Raw genomic sequence first — 20,796 nt, 5'->3', positions numbered from 1 at the left:
CTCCAATCCTCTCCTAGTTGTGAGGAGCAACCAAGTATGGGACATAGAATGGGATTGCAGACACGTGTAGTGATAAAGCTATCGTATTAACGAATAATTCTACTAAGCACCTAACTTTAGGTTATGTACATAATTGCCATGAATCTGACGACCTCATTTTTGTAAATGCTACGTAAGCATTCATGATGCCCTGGAAACCAAATCAAGGACGAAAGTAAAGTACTAAACGTGTACTATGTTTATTAAATCACATGAATTAAGGACAGACAGAGTAATAGAAAATTAAACCTACATTTAGGAAAGAGTCAGGATGAAATATTAAAAGGGATGAAATATTTGACGGTGGTAGAACCCTTTGTAGTTCGACTCCGGCGGCACCACAGCCACACCTATTTCTATGTAATAACAGCAGTGTTAGGTGCTGCTGTGTTCCGGTTTGAAGGGTGTGGTAAGGGAGACAGACTTTTCCGAGGCTTTCCAGCTTAGTCCTCAAGGGTAGTAGCGCATCTGTGGCCGACCTCAGGTGGGAATATGTAATCCTATCTGTGGTTGATTACAGATGTCCATGGGCGGCAGTAGCCACTTAACATCAGGTGGACTGTATGCTCGTCTGCTACTCCAATATTATATAAAAAAAGGTAGTTAGTGCCCAGAGTGCAAATGCGGCTTCATCGCTAATACTGCTGTTTTTTTACTTTGAAGATTAATGTTGATCATCTGAGATCAACTTCAGGTAGGATTCCTATTCTATTTATAAGAAACAGGTGTCCTTATAGGGGCCACAAAAGCTATAAAACGTATATTGTACTTTTCTATTTATTCTCTAGATTGGAAGGTATTAAAGTACGAAATTACTTCAACAAAATGTCTAGTTTGATTCCTATAAACATAACCTTATGCCAATATTGACGACAGTCCTTGAGCGCGGCACGAGGTAAGGCCGAGCTTAGGTCACCATGAAATGTTAAATATGGGATTGCATGACTGGAACCGACGTCATAACTTACTCCGTTGAGGCAAACGAAGAAATGGATCGTTTGTATTTAAAGCATTTTAGTTTTTAATTTTCTTTTTTTTGAAGTAAAAAATGAGCCTGCAGTCCACCTAATTAATTTATATAGCAGACAAGAATACCGTCCATCTGATGGTAAGTGGCTACTGCTTCCACGGATATCTGTAATCATCCTCAGATAAGATTAGATTCCTACCTTAGGTTGGCGCCGTTATGCGTATGCGCCGTTAATCCTGAGGACAAAGCTGGAATACCTTGGAAAAGTGTGTCTCCCTCACCGCTGCGAATCAGAACAAAGTATTGCTTAACGCTGCAGTTATTAGGTAGAATTAGGTATGTTCAGGATGTAGTCGCTTCATATGAACGTTAGCCACATTCCTCAGCCTTCAATCGAAGCGCAGAACTGCTTCATGTCAGAAATAGATGCTTCACGTTAAAAATAAGGAGAAATTTTGAAATTAATTGCGGCTTGGGGCTTTCTCCGCAATGTTTAAAGGACCAATGCTATTCCGCAGGGTCCAATTTCCGGAAAGAATTGTTTTGGCGTTTTTGATCTCTTCTGAATAATAACCCAAAGTTTACCAATTATTTCTACTAACCAAAATTAGGTCAACACCAGATTATTTTTCTTCTATTACTTTTATTTCTTTAATATGATAATAGATGGCAGTATATGCGCAAATATAAAAATTACAATTTTAATATAGTCCCGATTACGTGTTACTTACTTTACGATTACGATAACTTACTTTAATACTTGTGTAAATCAAGTATACTATCTATGTCCTTCGCAAATGTACCTAACATTTGAGAACACATATACGTACCCTTGATTGATATTTATGGTTCAACATTTTGTTTAGACTTGTTATGACTAATGTTTGATAGAAAAATATTGAAATAAAATCGTAACGTGTCAAACCGAAAAAAACTTTCTATTACATGTATTAACATTAATCCCTTCGTAATTACCTAATTATCACACAAAAGAAAGTTACCCGACGGACTACTTAACACAAAGACAACAGTCACGTGACCATTACACGGGCTCTACCTTAACACAAAGACAACAGTCACGTGACCATCAATATGGTGAGTACGCGGTAAGCTAACAATCGCTCCAAATGTCATTGGGAACAAAATATTCACGTAGATCGATCACTGGCCCAGAAGACGGCGAAATATGGCATTGTTGCGTTGCTTTTCTCACGTACACGGCCTTTCACTTGTATTACCAAATGGTACTGACAGAACTAATTTTTACAAACGCAGTTGTATCAGCCGACTTTCGATGTTCCGACATGTAAGCGACATGGCGTTTCATAATACGCGATGAACGATATTTTAGTTTGAGCAAATTGGATTATAGGAAAAAAATCTGACTTTTGATGCAATTGGAATTAATGATAAAAAAGAGTAACGTCTAATCCTACGATACTCTTTTTTGCTACGTTACTCGTTAGTATTTTCGAAATAACTTGAAGCGTGCATCCTTATCGAATATTTATAAGAATGCAGTCCAAATAATAGTAAGTGGCAATTGACACCTATTAGTTCCACCTGAAGTCGGCTATATAAAAATTTGCAGACAATCATCCAGATGAATGGACATTATCGAACTTGTGGTGGAAAGCGGCCAGATGAGAACAGTGATCGGAACTTATGAAGGATGGGTTGGAAAACATCTCATGTCATCTCATGTCATGAAAGTGGTAGAACCCTTTACGGTTTGACTCACACCTATTTCTACCTAATAACAACAGTGTTAAGCGCTGCTGTGTTCTGGTTTGAAGGCTGTGGTAAGGCAGACATACTTTTCCGTGGCGTTCCAGCTTAGTTCTCAGGAGTAGCGGCGCATCTGTGGCCGACCTCAGGTGGGAGTATCTAATCCTATCTGGGGTTGATTACAGTTGTCCATGGGCAGTAGCCACTTACCATCAGGTGGAATGTATGCTTGTCTGCTACTCATATATTATAAAAAAATATATATCTAGCCTACACCTATAAAAGAAAGTCTACATCCAGCAACGGATGACGGCGAACCGAAGAGGAAATCGGCCACAAATGCGTCGTTGGACAGAAGTTTAAATACGTGCTAACCAGATTCCTTGGGAGTCAAACTACTCTGTTCATCTCATCTCACCAAAAAACTCTCGGTGCCATAACCGGTGCCATAACTATTTCATTTCTAGTGTTCTTTTACCAGTGATTCTCTTTTATATTTTTCTGTGGGACAAGTCCTTTAGGCTCTGGTCTTTAACGACTGTAGAGAGGTCAGGTCGTTTTTCAAAGACATTCGAATTATTGTTGTTGTCCAACCGTGGAAGTCATTTGTATGTATGTAGATTGGAGGTCATCATAGCATTCCACATTATTTTGAAAGACGCTTTAAAGAATCTGTGCACTTTCGACCGTTATTCGTTCTGGCAAATTAAATTTCATTGTTTTGATTTATGGAAGTATATAATAAAAATATAATAGACATTGGATTCCTGGACTACAATGTTTATTATAGTTATCGTGTGTACGAGTTTATTTTAATTCATTTTATTTAAATTTCACATAGCAATTGTGATTTATGAACAAGATGTGTAAATTTTGCCCCCAATGCGGTAGAACATAAGGTACTCGTTATAAATTTAAGATCCTTGAATCTGTGTTCTAGCAAATAAATTATTTGATTTGATTTGATTTGTATTACCAAAGGATTTTCGTTACGAGAATCAATGAATTTTAATTGAAAGTTGCTATTTTTATTAAGGAAAAGCCAAAATTAAAACTGATGCCAAATACATCTTGTTTACGGAAGGAACGTTACACAATAGCTTTTTAGATCAAAGGTCAGTAAACTGTACGAGTTACGTAAATCTATGAGCTTCCTTTATTTAACCAGTCAACTTATTTTAAGTCATTCAGTAATTTGTTTGGCGTATGTTCAATTTTATGTATGTAATGTATGTATGTAGTTCCATTATAGTGTCAACACCAACACTTAAGTACATGGGTATTTCTGTCTTATATCAGCAGTACTACAATAATGTAGTCTGAATGGTTTAATGAGCTACTTATTCATATGAGGTTTTCATATTTTTTCTCAATTGAAGAAAGTGAACTGCTTTTGATTTTACTCTTATTCTTCAAGAATTTGTTTTCAGATATTGTCGATTATTAAGTTTTTTTTTCAATTAACTTATATTGTCCTACTACTGAGAAAAGATCTACCCTAAGTGACTCCACCGCTTTCTATCTTACGCCAGGACCTGCCAATTTTTTAACCCTTGACCAGATCGTCGCACTATCTTTTCTTCAGCCTCTCAACGAATAGTATAAAAAGAAAAAGCGAATTCGATTTTTGAATTACTACAAGATGCATACGTTTTGCTTTTGCACACACTTGTGTGTGCAAAACGTTTTGACATCTCCCAACAATCGACTTACCTGGTGCGAGCGGCCCGACACTAACAAATGATCGTTTTTATTTTCTGCGCCTGCGCACCGGATACGTTGGTTCCTGTGAGAATGTCGAACCCGATTTTTTTACCCTCCAAAAAGCGGATGTCCTTCGGTCGACCGGTTATGAAAGGTGTCGAACATATGTCTGAGTTAAACCGATTACGTTCACGATTGGCGCTTAAATCAATTGGGTATTAATAGCCATTAGACAAACATGGTTAGTGATCTTCTAATCATATCGTAGTGTGCTTGGGACAAGCATAATCTGTACGATGTTATCAATGATTGTGTTTTGTTTTATTTTATAGAAGCAATAAAGAGATATGCACTGCACCTGATTGTAAGAGGCAACTGCCGCCCGCGCTCTATAATCAATCCCAGATAGAGTTAGGCCTAAGTTCGTCTACATGTGTTCTGCCATCCCTGAGGAATCTGAGGACTAAGTTGAAATTCTTAGTTGAAGTGTGAGATACACTAACCTTACAACGTTATTTTTATGTAATAACACGTTTTGTATACACAGATGCGAATAACTTACAATTTCTTTATTTGTAATTTTATTACTTCTACCCGTTGATTAAAAATCTCCTGGTCCATAAAGTTGGTTTATAAATGCGCTGTAAACGTGAACAACTTCATAAACTTAAATTAAAAATGTACTGTTTATTCTACAAACCTAATCGTATTTGACTATCATTCGTATAAAAGTCTGTTTAATGAGCCACAGATCACAATACGCGCTGTTAATGCAATTTATTCATCTCTGTTTGTCTATTTCGATACAGCAGGTCATATTAATTGCCACCAAATAAAAGTAAACGATCACACCAACATGCCGCTGCAAATGATGCAGTTTAGCTTTATAATTTTGTTCCACACCTGTCGTATTGAAATCACCTGCCTTCGAATTGCTAAGACGAGAAGTGCGTATCCTTGGGATTCTTTGTTTCCACTGTACCACGGGAAATGATTAGTGCTTGGGTTATGTTTTATAACTTCATTACTTTCTTTATCAAAATGGTAATGAATAATAGGAAGTGGAATGGAAAGGACAATTTATTGGTGTCAAATAATAAGGTGAAAATACTAAGATGATATTTATTATTAAGTATAGTAGTGGTAGCGTAGTGTCGTTAGAGATCTCAATACGAACTCAAATTAATTATAGTTACGTGAAAATTACAAATTATTTGTCACTTGTGAAACACATAGTGAAGAAACCTTTGTGTTTGAAATATCTTCATAAAGTTTATATAGTCATGTGAATATGGTGGCCAAAAGAATTTTTAATGAGAGAATCCCTAACAATTGTCTATGATCAGTTTATTTTGATGATGAATACGGTTTATTTAGATTTAGATTTAATGTATATTTTGGATTTGTCAAATTAAAGTAGATGAATGTCATAAAATTAATAATATGTATTTGCAATAAATCGCGACTAAGATGTATGATGGTACATGTAATAATACTATTAAGACAGGTAACGTGCATCGTCCCACACAGCTCACATGCGCACGTTCTCTGAATATAGAAATAAACTAAATATAATCAATAAGTATTAAGGTATAGTATTTATAGAAGCTTTAAAAATAGTATTGAAGTGATATGTTCTTTGAGCTAAATCTGTTTTTTGTTGTAATATTTTTATTGCGTTTATTACTACTATTTCTTTCGTACAATTATTTTTGTATAATGAAGATTTTGTTACCACAGTTCAAGCATCGTATCGTATTTGATGTATTGTCACCAAGGTTTAAACGTCAAAGAACCAGGTTTGATTCCAAGCCATACGAAAATCTAAAAAAATAATTTGATATACGTTTTATGTGTTTGCTGTGTTTTTTTGCATGACCTTTTATTGCACGCATTGGGAATAAAATTCTAATTTGGTATTGAAGGTATAAAAAGTCCAAATCCTGCAAGGGCGATATATTAGGACATTATATACGATACGTCAAGTCCCTTCAATGGAGACAGGCCTTCATTGAGTGACATGCTGGTGAATTTATTACCTATTATAATTATTTTCACTATCTGCAGATGCATTAAATTCTACCCTTGCCGCTAAACTTAGAATAAGTACTTCAATTTTATTTTTAATATGAAGTTATATCACTTTAACCTTAAGCAGTATAAACAATTAGAGATGGGTAGAGGGTTTAAACCCATCGGGAATAAACCGGGTTTTTACCCGGTCGTTGGGAAGAAATAGGGTTTAAACCCGAAAATGGGTTTTTATTCGGGTATTTACTATTTTCACGCATATCTATCCTTTTTTAAGTGCAATTATTACTTTGATGATGATACTGTACTAAATATGGACTGTAAAAAGACATTTACAGCGCCAAAATGCCATTTTATCACGCCATTATTAAAGAGGATAGATGCAGACTTAAGTAAGAAGCCAATTAGCGTATGCTTTTGATGCAAATTTCAAACAATGCCCACGTCCCGTTGTTATTCTAGAATATAATATCATGTGGTCCCTATAACAACAAATACTAATAATAAAAAAAAACATCAAACAGCATATTTCGCTGTATCTATTGAACCGTAATACGTAGACAGTACAAATTTTCACAAGACATTTACTTCTATGATTGCTATGAAAAAATATATGACAATTGGGTGGTACGGAACCCTCCTTGTATGAGTTCGACTTGTATCAGGAAAAGTGTATGTTTCCTTGATAAAAAGTAGTATATGTCGTCCTCTGACTACAGTATACAAAATATTTATTTTAGGGTGAAATTTTGAAGTGAGCCTTCAAGACCAAATCCTAAACTATAAGGATCAGCTAAAAAAGCTGAAGAGAGTTACGAGGCCGATATTGTGAAAAACTAAACTGCATTAGTTTTTCAAAATATCACTTTTCCTTTAGTTTGTCATATATCACTACTTTCTAGAATTTGACCCTTGTAAGCGACACTATGCGATGATGGAATAATACAGGGTGTGATTTTTTTTAAATGAACTCGTTCGATTCCCCGATTTTCGAAAAAATCTAATGATGCAGTTTTAGTTTTTATCACAATTTACCTCATAACTCCTTTCAGTTTTTTTTCAAACTCCTATCTATGAAAAAATGACACTTAGGTATTTTAGACAAATATAACGACACCTTAACTGTCGAAATTTATCTAACCAGATCCGAATGTATTAAAAGATTTACAAACATACAAAATATGCGCAAAATACATGACCGTTCCGTGGCAGTCGGGTAAAAAAGTCGGTAAAACCTCAAAAGTAACATTAAAAAATGTAAAAACGTTGAAAATACCGTAGAAACTTCTAATACATCTATTCAATAAATATTTGAACTACTTTAAAAACTGTCTACAGATTTTATGAAATCATTTTTAAATACCCGAATAAATACCCTGTGGGAGGGTATAACCGGGTATTTATCGGGTTTAAACCCAGTACTGGGTTTAAACCGGGTGTTTTGCCCATCTCTATAAACAATACGTCATTATGATAAAATTATGATAATAATAAATTCAACTTTGTAAAGTAAGCAACAAAGCAAAAATGTGTTTAATGTTTTGTCTAATTGTCATACTTTAATTACGATGTAAAATTGCTATTATTAGGTACTAATTGTAAAGATTGTTTGTGGCTTTGCGCATGTGGACAAAGTACATGAACACAGCATACAGTGTATATAGGTGACCAATCGGTGGCGCGTACTCAGGTGAGATGAAATTGTGTTCAAAATCTTCTTGAATTTTATCTTTTAATCACATTTTACAACACTCAGTGCTACAGAAAGAGTCTGCTTGACACCACACAGTTTAGAACAGTAGGTCTCAATTGAAATTATCTTCTAAATACATAAATAAGAAATCGTCTAATCCCAAGACATAAAGACGATAAAGAATAGAAAATCACAATGTAACAATTAAAATAACATTGTAGGTGAAAACGTCAAAAAAATTCCAAAAAAATTAAAATTCTTTATTTGCTAGAACACAGTCATTACACAGATATTATGTACATATTACAGTCCAGTGTTTTCTACCTATGTGAGGTTTGCAAAATTCAAGAAAATTATATAAAACATTAATTAAAATTTGTTACTAATTGAATTATAATACTTGAATGGCATTAGTTGATTAATAATAATAATTACATAAGCATCAAGTCAATAATAAGATGAAATATTCACATGTCAAACAAACAATTATATTTAATAATAATACCAAATAGTTAAATACAATAAAATTAAATGTGGATAGCTTAAATGTCAGTTAGTCATTCAAATAGGTTCCTTAAAAATCCTGAAAACTATGACTATACTATGAAGCCTATATTCAATAACTATTGTATGAGTTATTGAATATAGGCTTTATTGAGGCCTACAACAAATATTACAATAACCGTAGACTTACAAGTTAGCTGCGTTAAAATTAGAAGTGTGCCAGTTAAAAATAGTCGATCAGTAAAAAGGTGGTGCAGTCGCGACCGGCTGTAGACAAAAGGTGTGCGGGACACGTGTCTCGCGTCTTGCCTAGGCACTTAGGCAGATGTCACGTTGCTAAACTGTACCTCGCCCTTGTATTATTGACACGATTTGCCTCATAACCGCACTTACTAACTTACTAATATAATATGTGTATAAATCCTTAATTTATAATTTATTGGGTGTTAAATACGTAATAGAGATTACTTTTTTGTCTTTTATAATGTATGATGTGTATAGTAAGTTAAATAAATAAAAATCTGTCTTTTTCAAAACATAAAAATAACATCTTTCAACTGTAATATTGGTAATTTAGAAATGTTGCCTGATTCAATAAAACAATTTCAAATTGATTATTCTTATTTATGATTTTACTTCATTAATAATAATTAACTATCGCACCCTTTTTTACATGACTCTACAATACCTTTATTAAAAATAAAAAGTCCTAAAAAAAATCTCCGTCTGTTAGATATATACGGTAATTATTAAAAAAACAATTATTAAAACGTTTTTTTCTGTTTCTGTCAACTTCCAGCTAATCTCCGAAACGGCTGGACTGATTTCAATCGGAATTATGGGGCTAGAATTAGCAAAAATATAGTCACGGAATTTCCTGAGTATTTACACTTTTATTTATTTACTTATTTCAAACGCGGTCAAAATCGCGGGACATAATTATTACCAATATTAGTACGATCAGAGATAATTGGTTGCGTGGTCGGCATCTCCGCAGATCGGTAGGGAAAGGTGTGCGCGCCACGTGCTTTCTCGGCAGATGTCGTTACATTGCCCACTGTACACAAACTGGATATAACATCCTACCCATAGCAATATTACGATATTTTATCTGCTTTTGTCTAGCTTCTTGTGGTACCTACCCGTTAGTTTTTTATAATATAAGAGTATCAAAGGAGCATGCAGGTCACCTGAGGGTAAGTGGCTACTGCCGCCAATGGATCATCATCATCATCAACAACCCATTACTGTCCCACTGCTAGGCACGGGTCTCCTCTCATAATGAGAAGGATTAGTCCATAGTCCACAGCGCCGGCCAAGTGCGTATTGGTAGACTTCACATACCTTTGAGTTTTTTTTTATAAATTACTCAGGTATGCAGGTTTCCTCACGATGTTTTCCTTCACCGTTTAGCAAGTGATAATTAATTTCTAATACGCACATAACTTTGAAAAACCAGAGGTGCGTGCCTGTAATTTTGTACCTCAGACTCCTCGAACGAGAGGCCGAGTTTCTTAACCACTAGGCTATCTGTGATCAATCTCCAGATTACTATCTGAGGTCGATCGCAGATACCTCTGAATACTATCTGGATTGCCTCGGAAAAAATTGTCTCCCATACCACAACCTTCAAACTAGAACACAGCAGGGATAAACACTCCTGTTAATAGGCAGAAATAGGTGTGGCGGTGGTGCCACCAGAGCAGAGACACAGACGGTTCTACCGCATTTTAACTTTTAGTTTCAAGTAATTTTAGAAATTTTATTTAAGGACAGTTTCTGACGGCTAAAAGATTGAATCTCCAACTGACTTTAATTTTGATGATTGTTACATTGTTTTATTTTTTCTAAAAAAAGATATGGTTCGAGAGAATATTTTTTTTTTTTTTTTTTTTTTTTATTCAGAGAAAAGAAAGGGCTTTATCGCTCATGCGATCATGCCGCCCTGGTTATCAACATTTTAATATAATTAACCAAGCAATAAATTAATCAAATTATAATCAATTAAAATTTAAGCTATCTAACGTCTAATGAGTCCATAAAGCTTTCTGGCATCATTAGACGTCGGATCCGCCAGCATACTATTGCAGCATCCGATCAAATTAAAATTAAAATTAACATTTTTCCGCTCGTTACTATTCTGCACACATTCCATTAAAATATGGTAGGGATCTTCAACGACATTACACGTTAGGCAGTTAGCTGATGTATTTTTACGCATCATGTACGAAAATCTGTTACATGGAATGTGTCCAGATCGTAGTCGCAAGGCTGTAACTGTCTCATTTCTATTAAGTACTTGATTATCTATCCATAAGTATCTTAATGGATGTGGCTGGATTGTGCGATACCATATGCCTTTCTCTCTAGATCTTCTGTCAAAATATTCTTTCCAAATATTGTAACAATGTAGCTTTAACAAGGGTATGTAATTTTGATATGAAGGGGTAATTTTTAACTCGACACCATCAGAAATAGCTTGTTTTGCTAAAAAATCGACATTTTCGTTACCATCTATGCCAATATGGGATGGTATCCACTGAAGAAGTACCACTCTGGAATCGGATTGTAGCTTTAGAAGCAATTTAATTATCGCGTAGGCTACAGGCAGGCCTCGGAAAGCCGAGGTACACCGAGCCAGGTGTTGAAGTGAACTCTTCGAGTCTGTTATTATGACAATCTTGTCAAACTTAATTGACTCTATATATGCTAATGCTTCGTAAATGGCTACTAACTCAGCTTCCATGATAGAAATCTCAACGGTGACTTTAAATTTTACAGAAATATTCAATTGTGAATCAAAAAATGCTGCTCCAATACCGTGGTCGTCCTTGGAACCATCTGTGAATATTTTGTAAAAGCTACCATAATTTTTATTTAAAAAATCTATACATTTATTTTTCAAAGTAATTGGATGATAACTACGTTTGCAGCTAATAACTCCATCTATATCTCGAATTAATGATTGTTTAATATTGATGTTTGTAACCCACTGATCAAAGGAAAATATACCTATTGAAGAAGCAGACTGAACCGGATGGGAATTGTAGGTATGATGAATTGATGTAAGTAGGGGTTTTTTCTTGTTGTTCCAATATCGCGTTGAATTTAGGTCAGTCAATTGGGATATTAATGAGATAGAGGAATTATTCAAAATTGATTTGTTCTTGAACCAAAATTTCCCAGCCAAATAACGTCGTCTTAAATATAATGGGCATAGGCAAAGTTCACTCTCCATTACATGAATTGGAGTACTCCTAATAAATCCTCCTATGATTCTCATAAGTTGATTCTGAATTATATCTAATTTGTTTAAGTTTGATTTACAGGAATTATCATACAAAAAGGATCCGTAATCCAATCTACTTCTAACAGAAGATATGTACAGACGGCGTAAATGCTTCGGATGAATTCCCCAGCCCGATCCCGACAAAACTTTAAATATATTCACGAATTTTAATACTTTTTCTCCTAATTCTTTAACGTGCTTATTCCATTTTAAAGATCGATCCAGCCACATTCCAAGATACTTTACATCGTTCACGACCTCTAAAGAGACATCTCTAATTTTCAGATTACAGTTGTGTCTCCTATATCCTCTGGTGAATATACATACTTTACTTTTTGAGGGTGATATGTCTAAATTAATTTTACAAAACATTTCATATAAAATAATTAAAGCATTTTGAATTCTATTTTGAACGTCCAATAAGTTATTTGAAGAGCTGAATAGTACAAAGTCGTCTGCATATTGCGACATACTGACATTTGCAAGTGAATTAATACTTTTACATATTTCAAATGTTACTGCATTAAATAGTAAAGGGGATAAAGGATCTCCTTGTGGCAATCCGCGCCCTGTGCTTCTTCTAAGTTCATAATCTTTACCCTCTATTATAAGAAACCGCTGTTGTAAAAAGGTCCACAAGTAATTACATAATGTACCACCTATTCCTAAGTTATCTAATGTATATAGAAGATACGCAATGTCAACGTTATTGTATGCATTTTCCAGGTCTAAAAAACAAGCTACAGTGATATCGTTTTTGGAAAATCCTATTTGAATATTAGCAACCAAATTATTTAAATTATTTAAACAAGAACGATTTTTTCTAAAACCATTGGTTTCCTCAGAAAAGAAATTATTTTTTTCAAGATACCATTCTATTCTAGTATTCAAAATGGAATGAAATATTTTGCATAGACATGACATAAGTGAAATAGGTCTCAGTGATGACGCAGTATTACATTCCCGCCCAGGCTTAGGAATAGGTACTATGCGAATATTCCGCCACTGATTAGGTACAAAACCATGGGATAGAAAAAGATTATATAAGCGTAACAAGATATTTTTTCCAGCATCCGGTAAATTAAAAAGCATTGAATATGAAACGTCGTCAAATCCGGGAGCAGTATCTTTAGATTTTAAGCATGATTGTAGTTCCTCCAGCGAAATATTACCCTCTAATTTAGTGTTACGAGAAATAAAACATGGTTGATTTTGGGGTACGTAATCTGGTGTAAGGTTACATAATAAAGTTTCTGCTATTGATTTTTCAACATAATACTTTGTCGATTTACGTCCTTTTAGCCATCTCATACGTTGCCATACATCCGACGCAGAAGAAACTTCATTCAAGGATGAACAAAATTCCCACCAGCCTTTACTTTTTGCATTTCTTAGTAGCTTTTGCGTTTTACCTGTTATTATATTTAATTTTTCTAAATTATTCGGAGTTGGATTTTTCCTAAAATTAGAAAGCGCAAGTCGTCTTTCAGCAATAGATCTCGATAAATTTGGATTCCAATATGATTTTGGGGTAAATTTGGCATTGGGATTAATACATAATTTGACATATGGGATGGTAGAATCTGCCGCTTTATTAATTATATTAATAAATATATTATACGCTTCCTGGAAATCAGAAGGGAGAGATAAACTAGAGCATTCACTTTCTACTATTTGACGATACCTTTCCCAATCGGCCTTTTTGAAGTTACGTTTTTTATTAAAAATAGGAGTATATTCAATTGAGGTTGTCATTTTAATCATAAGGTGGTCGCTACCTAACGACTCGTTTATCACATTCCAGTTAAATTTTAAAGCAATATCTGACGATGCCATTGATATGTCTGGAGCAGACTGTTGTAGAACATTGTTGACTAATTTTAAACGAGTGATTTTACCATTATTTAAAGTAATAAAGCTATGATCTATTAGTGCATCAAAGACTTGGGAACCTCTATTGTCAGATCTATTCGACCAATTGGGATGGTGAGCGTTAAAGTCACCTAATATTATAGTTTTCCTACTTAAAATTGAGAAAAGGGCGTCCCAATCTAAATAAGACGTGCTTGCGTTAGGTGGACAATATAGTGAAACCAAATGTTCAATATGCTCACAATTAAAAATTTTTATAACCACTACCTCTATAGCTATATTACGCAACTGGATTGGACGTAATTCAGTTCTAAAAGATTTGTGTGCTAAAATTGCTACTCCCCCGAAAGAATCAACTCTGTCTGATCTATATATATTATAGTCTTTTATGTTTATTACACTTTCCGGATTTAACCACGTTTCACTTAATGCTACAAAATGTATTTTTTCTTGACACAAGATTTGTTCAAATTCAACTATCTTCGGTTTAATACTATGGGCATTCCATTGCAAAATGTTAATATCTATTTTACCCATGATTAATCAAAAAGATTTTGGAAAAAAGGCAAGTTTGGGATATTTTGAAATATCCACGTTATTACCCATTCAATAACTTCCTGCACAACCTTTTCAATCTTACTCTTCAACGATCCTCCTTTTTGATTAGAACTATTCATAATATTGCGTAACAAAATATAAAACGGCATATTGCGTGATCCCCGATTTTTTCGCTCTTGTTTATTATTATTCAATATCGTGCTATCACTTTCTTCTGTATCTGTAGAAATCACTTCCTCTCGCATAATATCATCTTCTATATTCTGTTGCTTCTTTTTCTTCTTATTCTTCTTCTTCGTCTGCTTTTTCCAATTTGTATCGTTCTCCGTTTCCTTTAAGACAGTGTCATGCTTTGCCGATGCTGTAACTTGTGCATATGAGGTCGAAGGTGTTTCCTGGCCTAATAGGTTATTAGTAAAGCCTTGAGTAATAGTGGGAACAGGAGTAAAAATCCTGTTTAAATTTGATTCGGTTCTTGCTGGCGAATGTATACTCTCCTGTGTCGGCAATTGTGGCGGAACATACATTGTAACAGCTTTACGATAAGAAACATTAAATTCGGCCATTATTTCTCGAATCTTTTTTTCTTTTAAGTATTCTGGACATTTTCGGTTTAATGTCATGTGGTTATTGTTACAATTAATGCATTTATATACAGTAGTATTGCAGTTCTCATGCTTACCACCACATTTAGGACAATATATTCTTTTAGATGGACACATTTTTATAGAATGCCCAAATCTCCAACATCTAGAACACTGAGTGACTGGAAAAAGGTAAGGTTCGACCTTCACTTGCATATCATAGATGTATATGTAAGATGGGAGGGATGGACCTCCGAAACCAACTCTCACAGATTCGCTTTCTATCCAGCCAACTCCTCCTTCTGTACGTCGCTTAAGCCTCTTAACGTTAACAACTTCATAAGAGGAGGTTATAGATTTTAGAAGTTCTTCTTCGGTCAACTCGAGTTCAATGTTTTTAATTACTCCGTATGATAGACCTACCTCCAGTGGACGTTGAAATCTCCATCCTAATCCTAACAGGTGTTCACATTGGATAAGAACCTCAGCACTCTGGTCCCCCTTGACCTCAACAATTATTTTATAAGGATTAATATATTTTACCCGGGTAATATTTGTTATGTTCTGACTTTTAAACAACTTAGCAAGAGCAAATTGTTTAGGTAATTTCTCCTTAGATGTAATACTTATTTCTAATACTCCCCGCATTTCTCTCATTCTATCTTTTCTGCTTCTCACGTGAGACCACTCTTCTTGATCATCCTCTCTTCCTCTTTTACTTTGTCTACTCATTTCGCTGATTATACTTCTGTCATCTGCAACTTGGTTCATTTCCTCTTCATTATCTTCGACTAAGTTAATATTGCCATTAGCTCCCTCTTCATTCGGAACTTGGTCCTTACTCATATTGGCATACGGTTGAACTTTAAGTGAGCGGACCGGTCACTGTGGACCGGCCGTCGACGTAAACAATTCCACGAACCGATAAGGATTGCACGTGTACACAATGCAGTGGGACGCGTCTAAGCAACTCGAACGTAACCCGCAAACTGGAGAGAATATTATATGGTGTTAATTTTGACTAACACCTCTTCCCGTCTTCTATTAGATATCCTTGAAGGCTAAGTGATATATGACAGGAAATGTATTTTCCAGTAAAATTACAATTTACCCTAAATATTACATTAAAGCTTTGACACTTAACTCACGCACAAAACTATACTTAAAAATTATACCTGCTGATTTTACACTCATAATTACACGCTAGCCTGCAATTAACACACGAAATTTGTACCTGTTGACAAGTGGCTCTCTACGTGCGCAATACGTGACGTAGTACGAACGAAGCACGGAACATCGCGCCAAATGGACTCACCACATCTATGGCGCATGCAAAACAAGCCTTATTACTGACGGTCAAAACTTATTTCGCTGCGAACAAAACGGTGTGGCCATGCGGCTGTAGTTTGTAACTTACGGCAACATTTTACTGTATTTCCCTATAATAAGATCGGTTTTCGTGTAATAGTGCTGTAGTGTGTTGCGTGTCTAAAACAAATACCACGCGTAGTAAAGGTGTTCATCCACTTGTCGAAATCTGACGCATCGTTTGCACGCCTTGTTCTGTCGTTTTGGGCATGTTTGCTCAGTATGATGCAAATAATGTACACTGCAATTTGTACGTCACTTACGTTGTCATATTATAGGGTTACAATGCAAATTTTCTACTTAGAAGTTTAACATTGTATGCGTATACAATTTAGTACAATTTATTGTAATTGCTGTTTGTTATGCTTATTTATTTTTTTATTCACGGTAAATTGTATGTTTTGTGTGTCAGTTGATTTGTATTTGGTCTCTATTGAAATGTTTTGTGAAACAAAAAAGGAAATATACTTAATAAAAAAAGTAAATGAGATTTGAATTACGTCACAAATATAATATAAATAGATTACAGTAAAAGCGTGGCGCTTCACGTGAATCGGACAATCACTCCGCACTCGATTCGTCTCGTCAGTTGCTATCAAGTGGAATGGCACCTTATAACCCTCGTGACTCGGCAACCGCAGCGTGGCGTTCGTCTCGCGCTGTCTCTCTCTAACACAGCGTAGACTAGAGCGAGACGCAACGCGTGTGGCGTCAGTGTGCGACGAGGCAACGGCAAGGCCACATTGCTGCGCGTACCGCCGTCGTTTTGCTAACTTCGATCGCGTGAGTAATATTATTTGTTTTTTTTTTAAGTATTTGTATAATCTGTTGGTATTTTTGTCTTTCAATTAAACAATCACCTAAATTAATATTATTTTATGTGATAATAAGCGGCTTCATTAGTTATATCACAATTCATAGAATGAAAATGGTTTGGCGACTTTGTGAATTGGCGATTATTTTGCGGTTTACGATGTTGCGGTGTAAGATATAAAATATGGCTGCATAATGTTAAATAAAATATATACGTACTTAGTATGTTTTTGAGATGCTTACATGTAGTTTTACTTTTGTATAATATAGTTATTGACGTAATCTCGAATTTGTCAATGGAATCCCAGTCGTCATTTAATACCGATGTTGCCATATAAGTCGGGTTTATGACTTACACGGATGGATTAGGCTTATTTTGTTACTTGCGCCACCACCATTTGGTAATACTATGAATTTATATTTTTGATTTGTTTTATAATAGTAAATGAGCATGCTGACCACCTGATGGTAATGTTAATGACACCCGTGAACAACTGTAATCAACCCCAGATAAGATAAGAATCCTACATCAGGGCGGCCACACAGGCATTCGTACCCTGGAGGACTAAGTTGGAACGCCTTGAATTAGTATGCTTTCCTGTCATTAAATTAATTAATTTATGTACTTTTTAATGTAAAAAGAAGAAAATACGTCAAAATGTTTTACATATCTACAAATTAAAATGTTTTTATTTATTTACTAACAGGTATTACTACTACCAATAATGAGGGACTACCAAGAGGTGATAATAAAGTTCGTGAACATCGTAAAGAGGCATCCGGAGGTGTATAACTCCGGTTTGGAGACCTACAGGACTAGACACGCGGAAATCGCCTGGGATGAGATCGCAGATTCCGTGAGAACAGAATTAGATGAAGAGTGCACAGGTAACACAACTGACATAAATAGATAATTGGTATAATCTATAAAACATTGTCTATTCCACTTTGATCACCTGGGTAATTATTTTCTACTAATTGATGATATGATGTATTGATTATATCACCCAGGTGATCAAATTGGAATAGACCTAAAACATAGCCTGGATTACTCACAGTTTAGACGAATCCAACGACTTCCCATATGTTAAAACCGTTCAGGCTGCGGGTCATCCCAAGAAAGAGATATTCATACATACGCTCGAAATTTTTACCCTCCACAATAGGTAAAAAACAAATCTATTGTTTAACGATGATAAATAAAATATTAGATCGAAATAATATAAAAAATAATAGATATCGCTATTTTGGAGTTTCGTTTTTATTTGATTAAATTTAGCTGATTTTGTTTGTTCAACGAAACCTGTCGACAAGTGTATTACAAAACAATGTTACTACGAAGTATTACACTAAATACTTTCATTTTTTTAACGTAATATGTAATTGCTTGCAATGTTTGTTACGTATGAATGAATCATAAGGATTTTTTTCAGTTGAAGAGATTAAAACAAAATGGAAAGGTATAAGGTCATCTTACAACAGATTCAAAAAGAAAATGCGCAAAGAAGGACCTTGTTGTAAAAAATATTATCTCTACGATTCACTTCAGTTTTTAGAACCTTTTATTAAGCCCAAACGGTAAGTTCTCCATTCTGGTATTTTTTTCCCATGATCTAAAATTAATTACTTGCAAATATCTAGTTTGAAAAATATAGAATTTTTCAAACAAAACATTTCATTCTGTATCACACTGAAGCAATAATGAATTAAAAATCATTCCAGAACAACTTGTTACCATTTGGTAATGAAACATGTTCATGTCTTTGACTCCTCGTATGTTTTCCATCTTTTTAACGACATACACCTTTTGTGTACATATACATTCCTACTGTAAATAACTCTGTTTTAGATATACGAACAGTGCAAAAGAACAAATTCCCGAAGATTGCAGCAATTACACAAATAGCGACGAAGACGACAAGACTCAAGATGATTACGACACGGGCAAAGACACTTGGCAAATAAATGTAAAGTCTGAAGCTACAGATGTAAGCGATGAGATTATTTCAAATGAGCCATTAAGCATGAGCATGAAAGATGCAAGTCATTCCAGAATAGAGAACCAAGTTCCAGACCCATCTGATACATCCAATAAACATACAGCGAAAAAGCGAAAAGTTGAAGAGTCAGTTCACAGTGATAACACGGATAGTGAAGATTTACAATTCTTCAAAAGTATAATGCCAGATATCAAAGATTTCACAGCTAAAGATAAACGGAGGTTGAAAATGGGAATTCTTCAGCTGATTGATGATATTGAGAGCAGCCGTAAACAAGTAAGACCGTTTCATCTTTGCAATTGTCACTGAAAACCTGTATGCGACAAACTGTAGTTATACTACTAGATAAGCAATATTAATCTTAGTTCTTTGTTATAATAATAAAGTTGAAATAAAAAATCACAATATGTCAAATATCTGTTATCAATAAAAGTCTTTAGATTAAACATTGAATTATTATCTAGGAGTACAAACAAGATTTGTACTTGTCTTGGATACATGTCCTGAAAAGTACCAGAAGGTAACTTGACTTGCAGAGTAGAAAATGAAAATCCACATTGAGTGGTTTTTTTTTAATATAGAAGTAATTAGCATGCAGTTGAGGGTAAGTGGCCGCTGCTATCCGTGGGCATCTGTTATAAACCTCATATGTAGCACACATATGTTTGATGCCCTGACTGAGTTAGGCAATAGATCCGTTGCTATCCTTGCGGACTTAGTTGGAATGCTTCGTATAATTGTCTCTCTGTATAATTTCAACTTTCGAACGGATATGATTTTTTTTAAATATATGAGTAGCAGACGAGCATGGGCTATCTGGTGGTAAGTGGCTACTGCCGCCCATGGACATCTGTAATCAACTCCAGATAGTATTACTCATTCCTACCTGAGGTCGGCCACACATGCGCCGCTACCCCTGAGGACTAAGCTGGAACGTTTCGGAAAAGTTAGTTTCCCTTACTACACCCTTGAAACCAGAACACAGCAGCACTTAACGCTGCTGTTATGAGACAAAAATAGGTGTGGCGGTGGTGCCGCCGGAGTCGAACCATAAAGGGTTCTACCACCTTCTGTGATAAATGGACTAGAGGACTAGTGCACAGAACTTATTGATTGGTCATTAAATCTAGCATGTGCAGACGCACTAACACCTCACGTATAACCAATCAACTCATCGACTCATTTGTATGGAAATGAGATCCGGGGACATTCTCGAAGGCGCCTCCAGTCTGTCGACGCCTCCTTTGCTTAATTACTACGACACGCAACATGCTGTGTGACGTCACTCACACACTACGGCACACACACTACGGCTATACAACAGAATATTGTGTACTTATATGACACAACGAATGACACCAATTTTGATTAATTCGTTGCTAGAGGTTCTCAATAAAAATTGAGATTACAGACATTTCCAACTCTACATGTAGTAGAAATCAGTTTACAGGGTAATTTGAGTTAGAGTTTGTAGCAAATTTTATTAAAGCCTTTGATATGTTTAGTAGGGGGAAATTTTAATGCTGAAGTTGTGTATCTGGTCTTAGATATATGGATGAGAGCAGAAGACCAAATGTTTCGGTAAGTATATCTCAAGATATGCCTATATCCGGTAGTGGAACAAGAAAGGCTGACGTAAAGAT

The 20,796-nt window shown here is 35.1% G+C and overlaps 1 protein-coding gene across 1 annotated transcript in view; it reads left to right on the top strand.

Moving 5' to 3' along the window:
• LOC140750199 (uncharacterized) overlaps positions 1-19,599 on the top strand; it is a 46,565-nt gene extending 26,966 nt beyond the window's left edge. Inside the window, exons 2-5 of the mRNA XM_073083613.1 lie at positions 16,863-17,123; positions 17,861-18,041; positions 18,587-18,731; positions 19,003-19,599. Coding sequence (XP_072939714.1) covers positions 17,879-18,041; positions 18,587-18,731; positions 19,003-19,462 — 768 coding nt within the window. The 5' untranslated portion in view covers positions 16,863-17,123; positions 17,861-17,878 and the 3' untranslated portion in view covers positions 19,463-19,599. The remainder of the gene's footprint in view (positions 1-16,862; positions 17,124-17,860; positions 18,042-18,586; positions 18,732-19,002) is intronic.
• Positions 19,600-20,796: the final 1,197 nt, after the last annotated feature.

The sequence above is a fragment of the Epargyreus clarus genome, unplaced genomic scaffold, assembly GCF_041222505.1.
Source record: "Epargyreus clarus isolate Ecla_fem2 unplaced genomic scaffold, WU_Ecla_fem_2.2 ptg000019l, whole genome shotgun sequence".
Classification (NCBI taxonomy): Eukaryota; Metazoa; Arthropoda; class Insecta; order Lepidoptera; family Hesperiidae; genus Epargyreus; species Epargyreus clarus.
The sequence above is the reverse complement of the archived record's forward strand: the minus strand, read 5'-3'. Positions and strand labels throughout refer to the sequence as shown.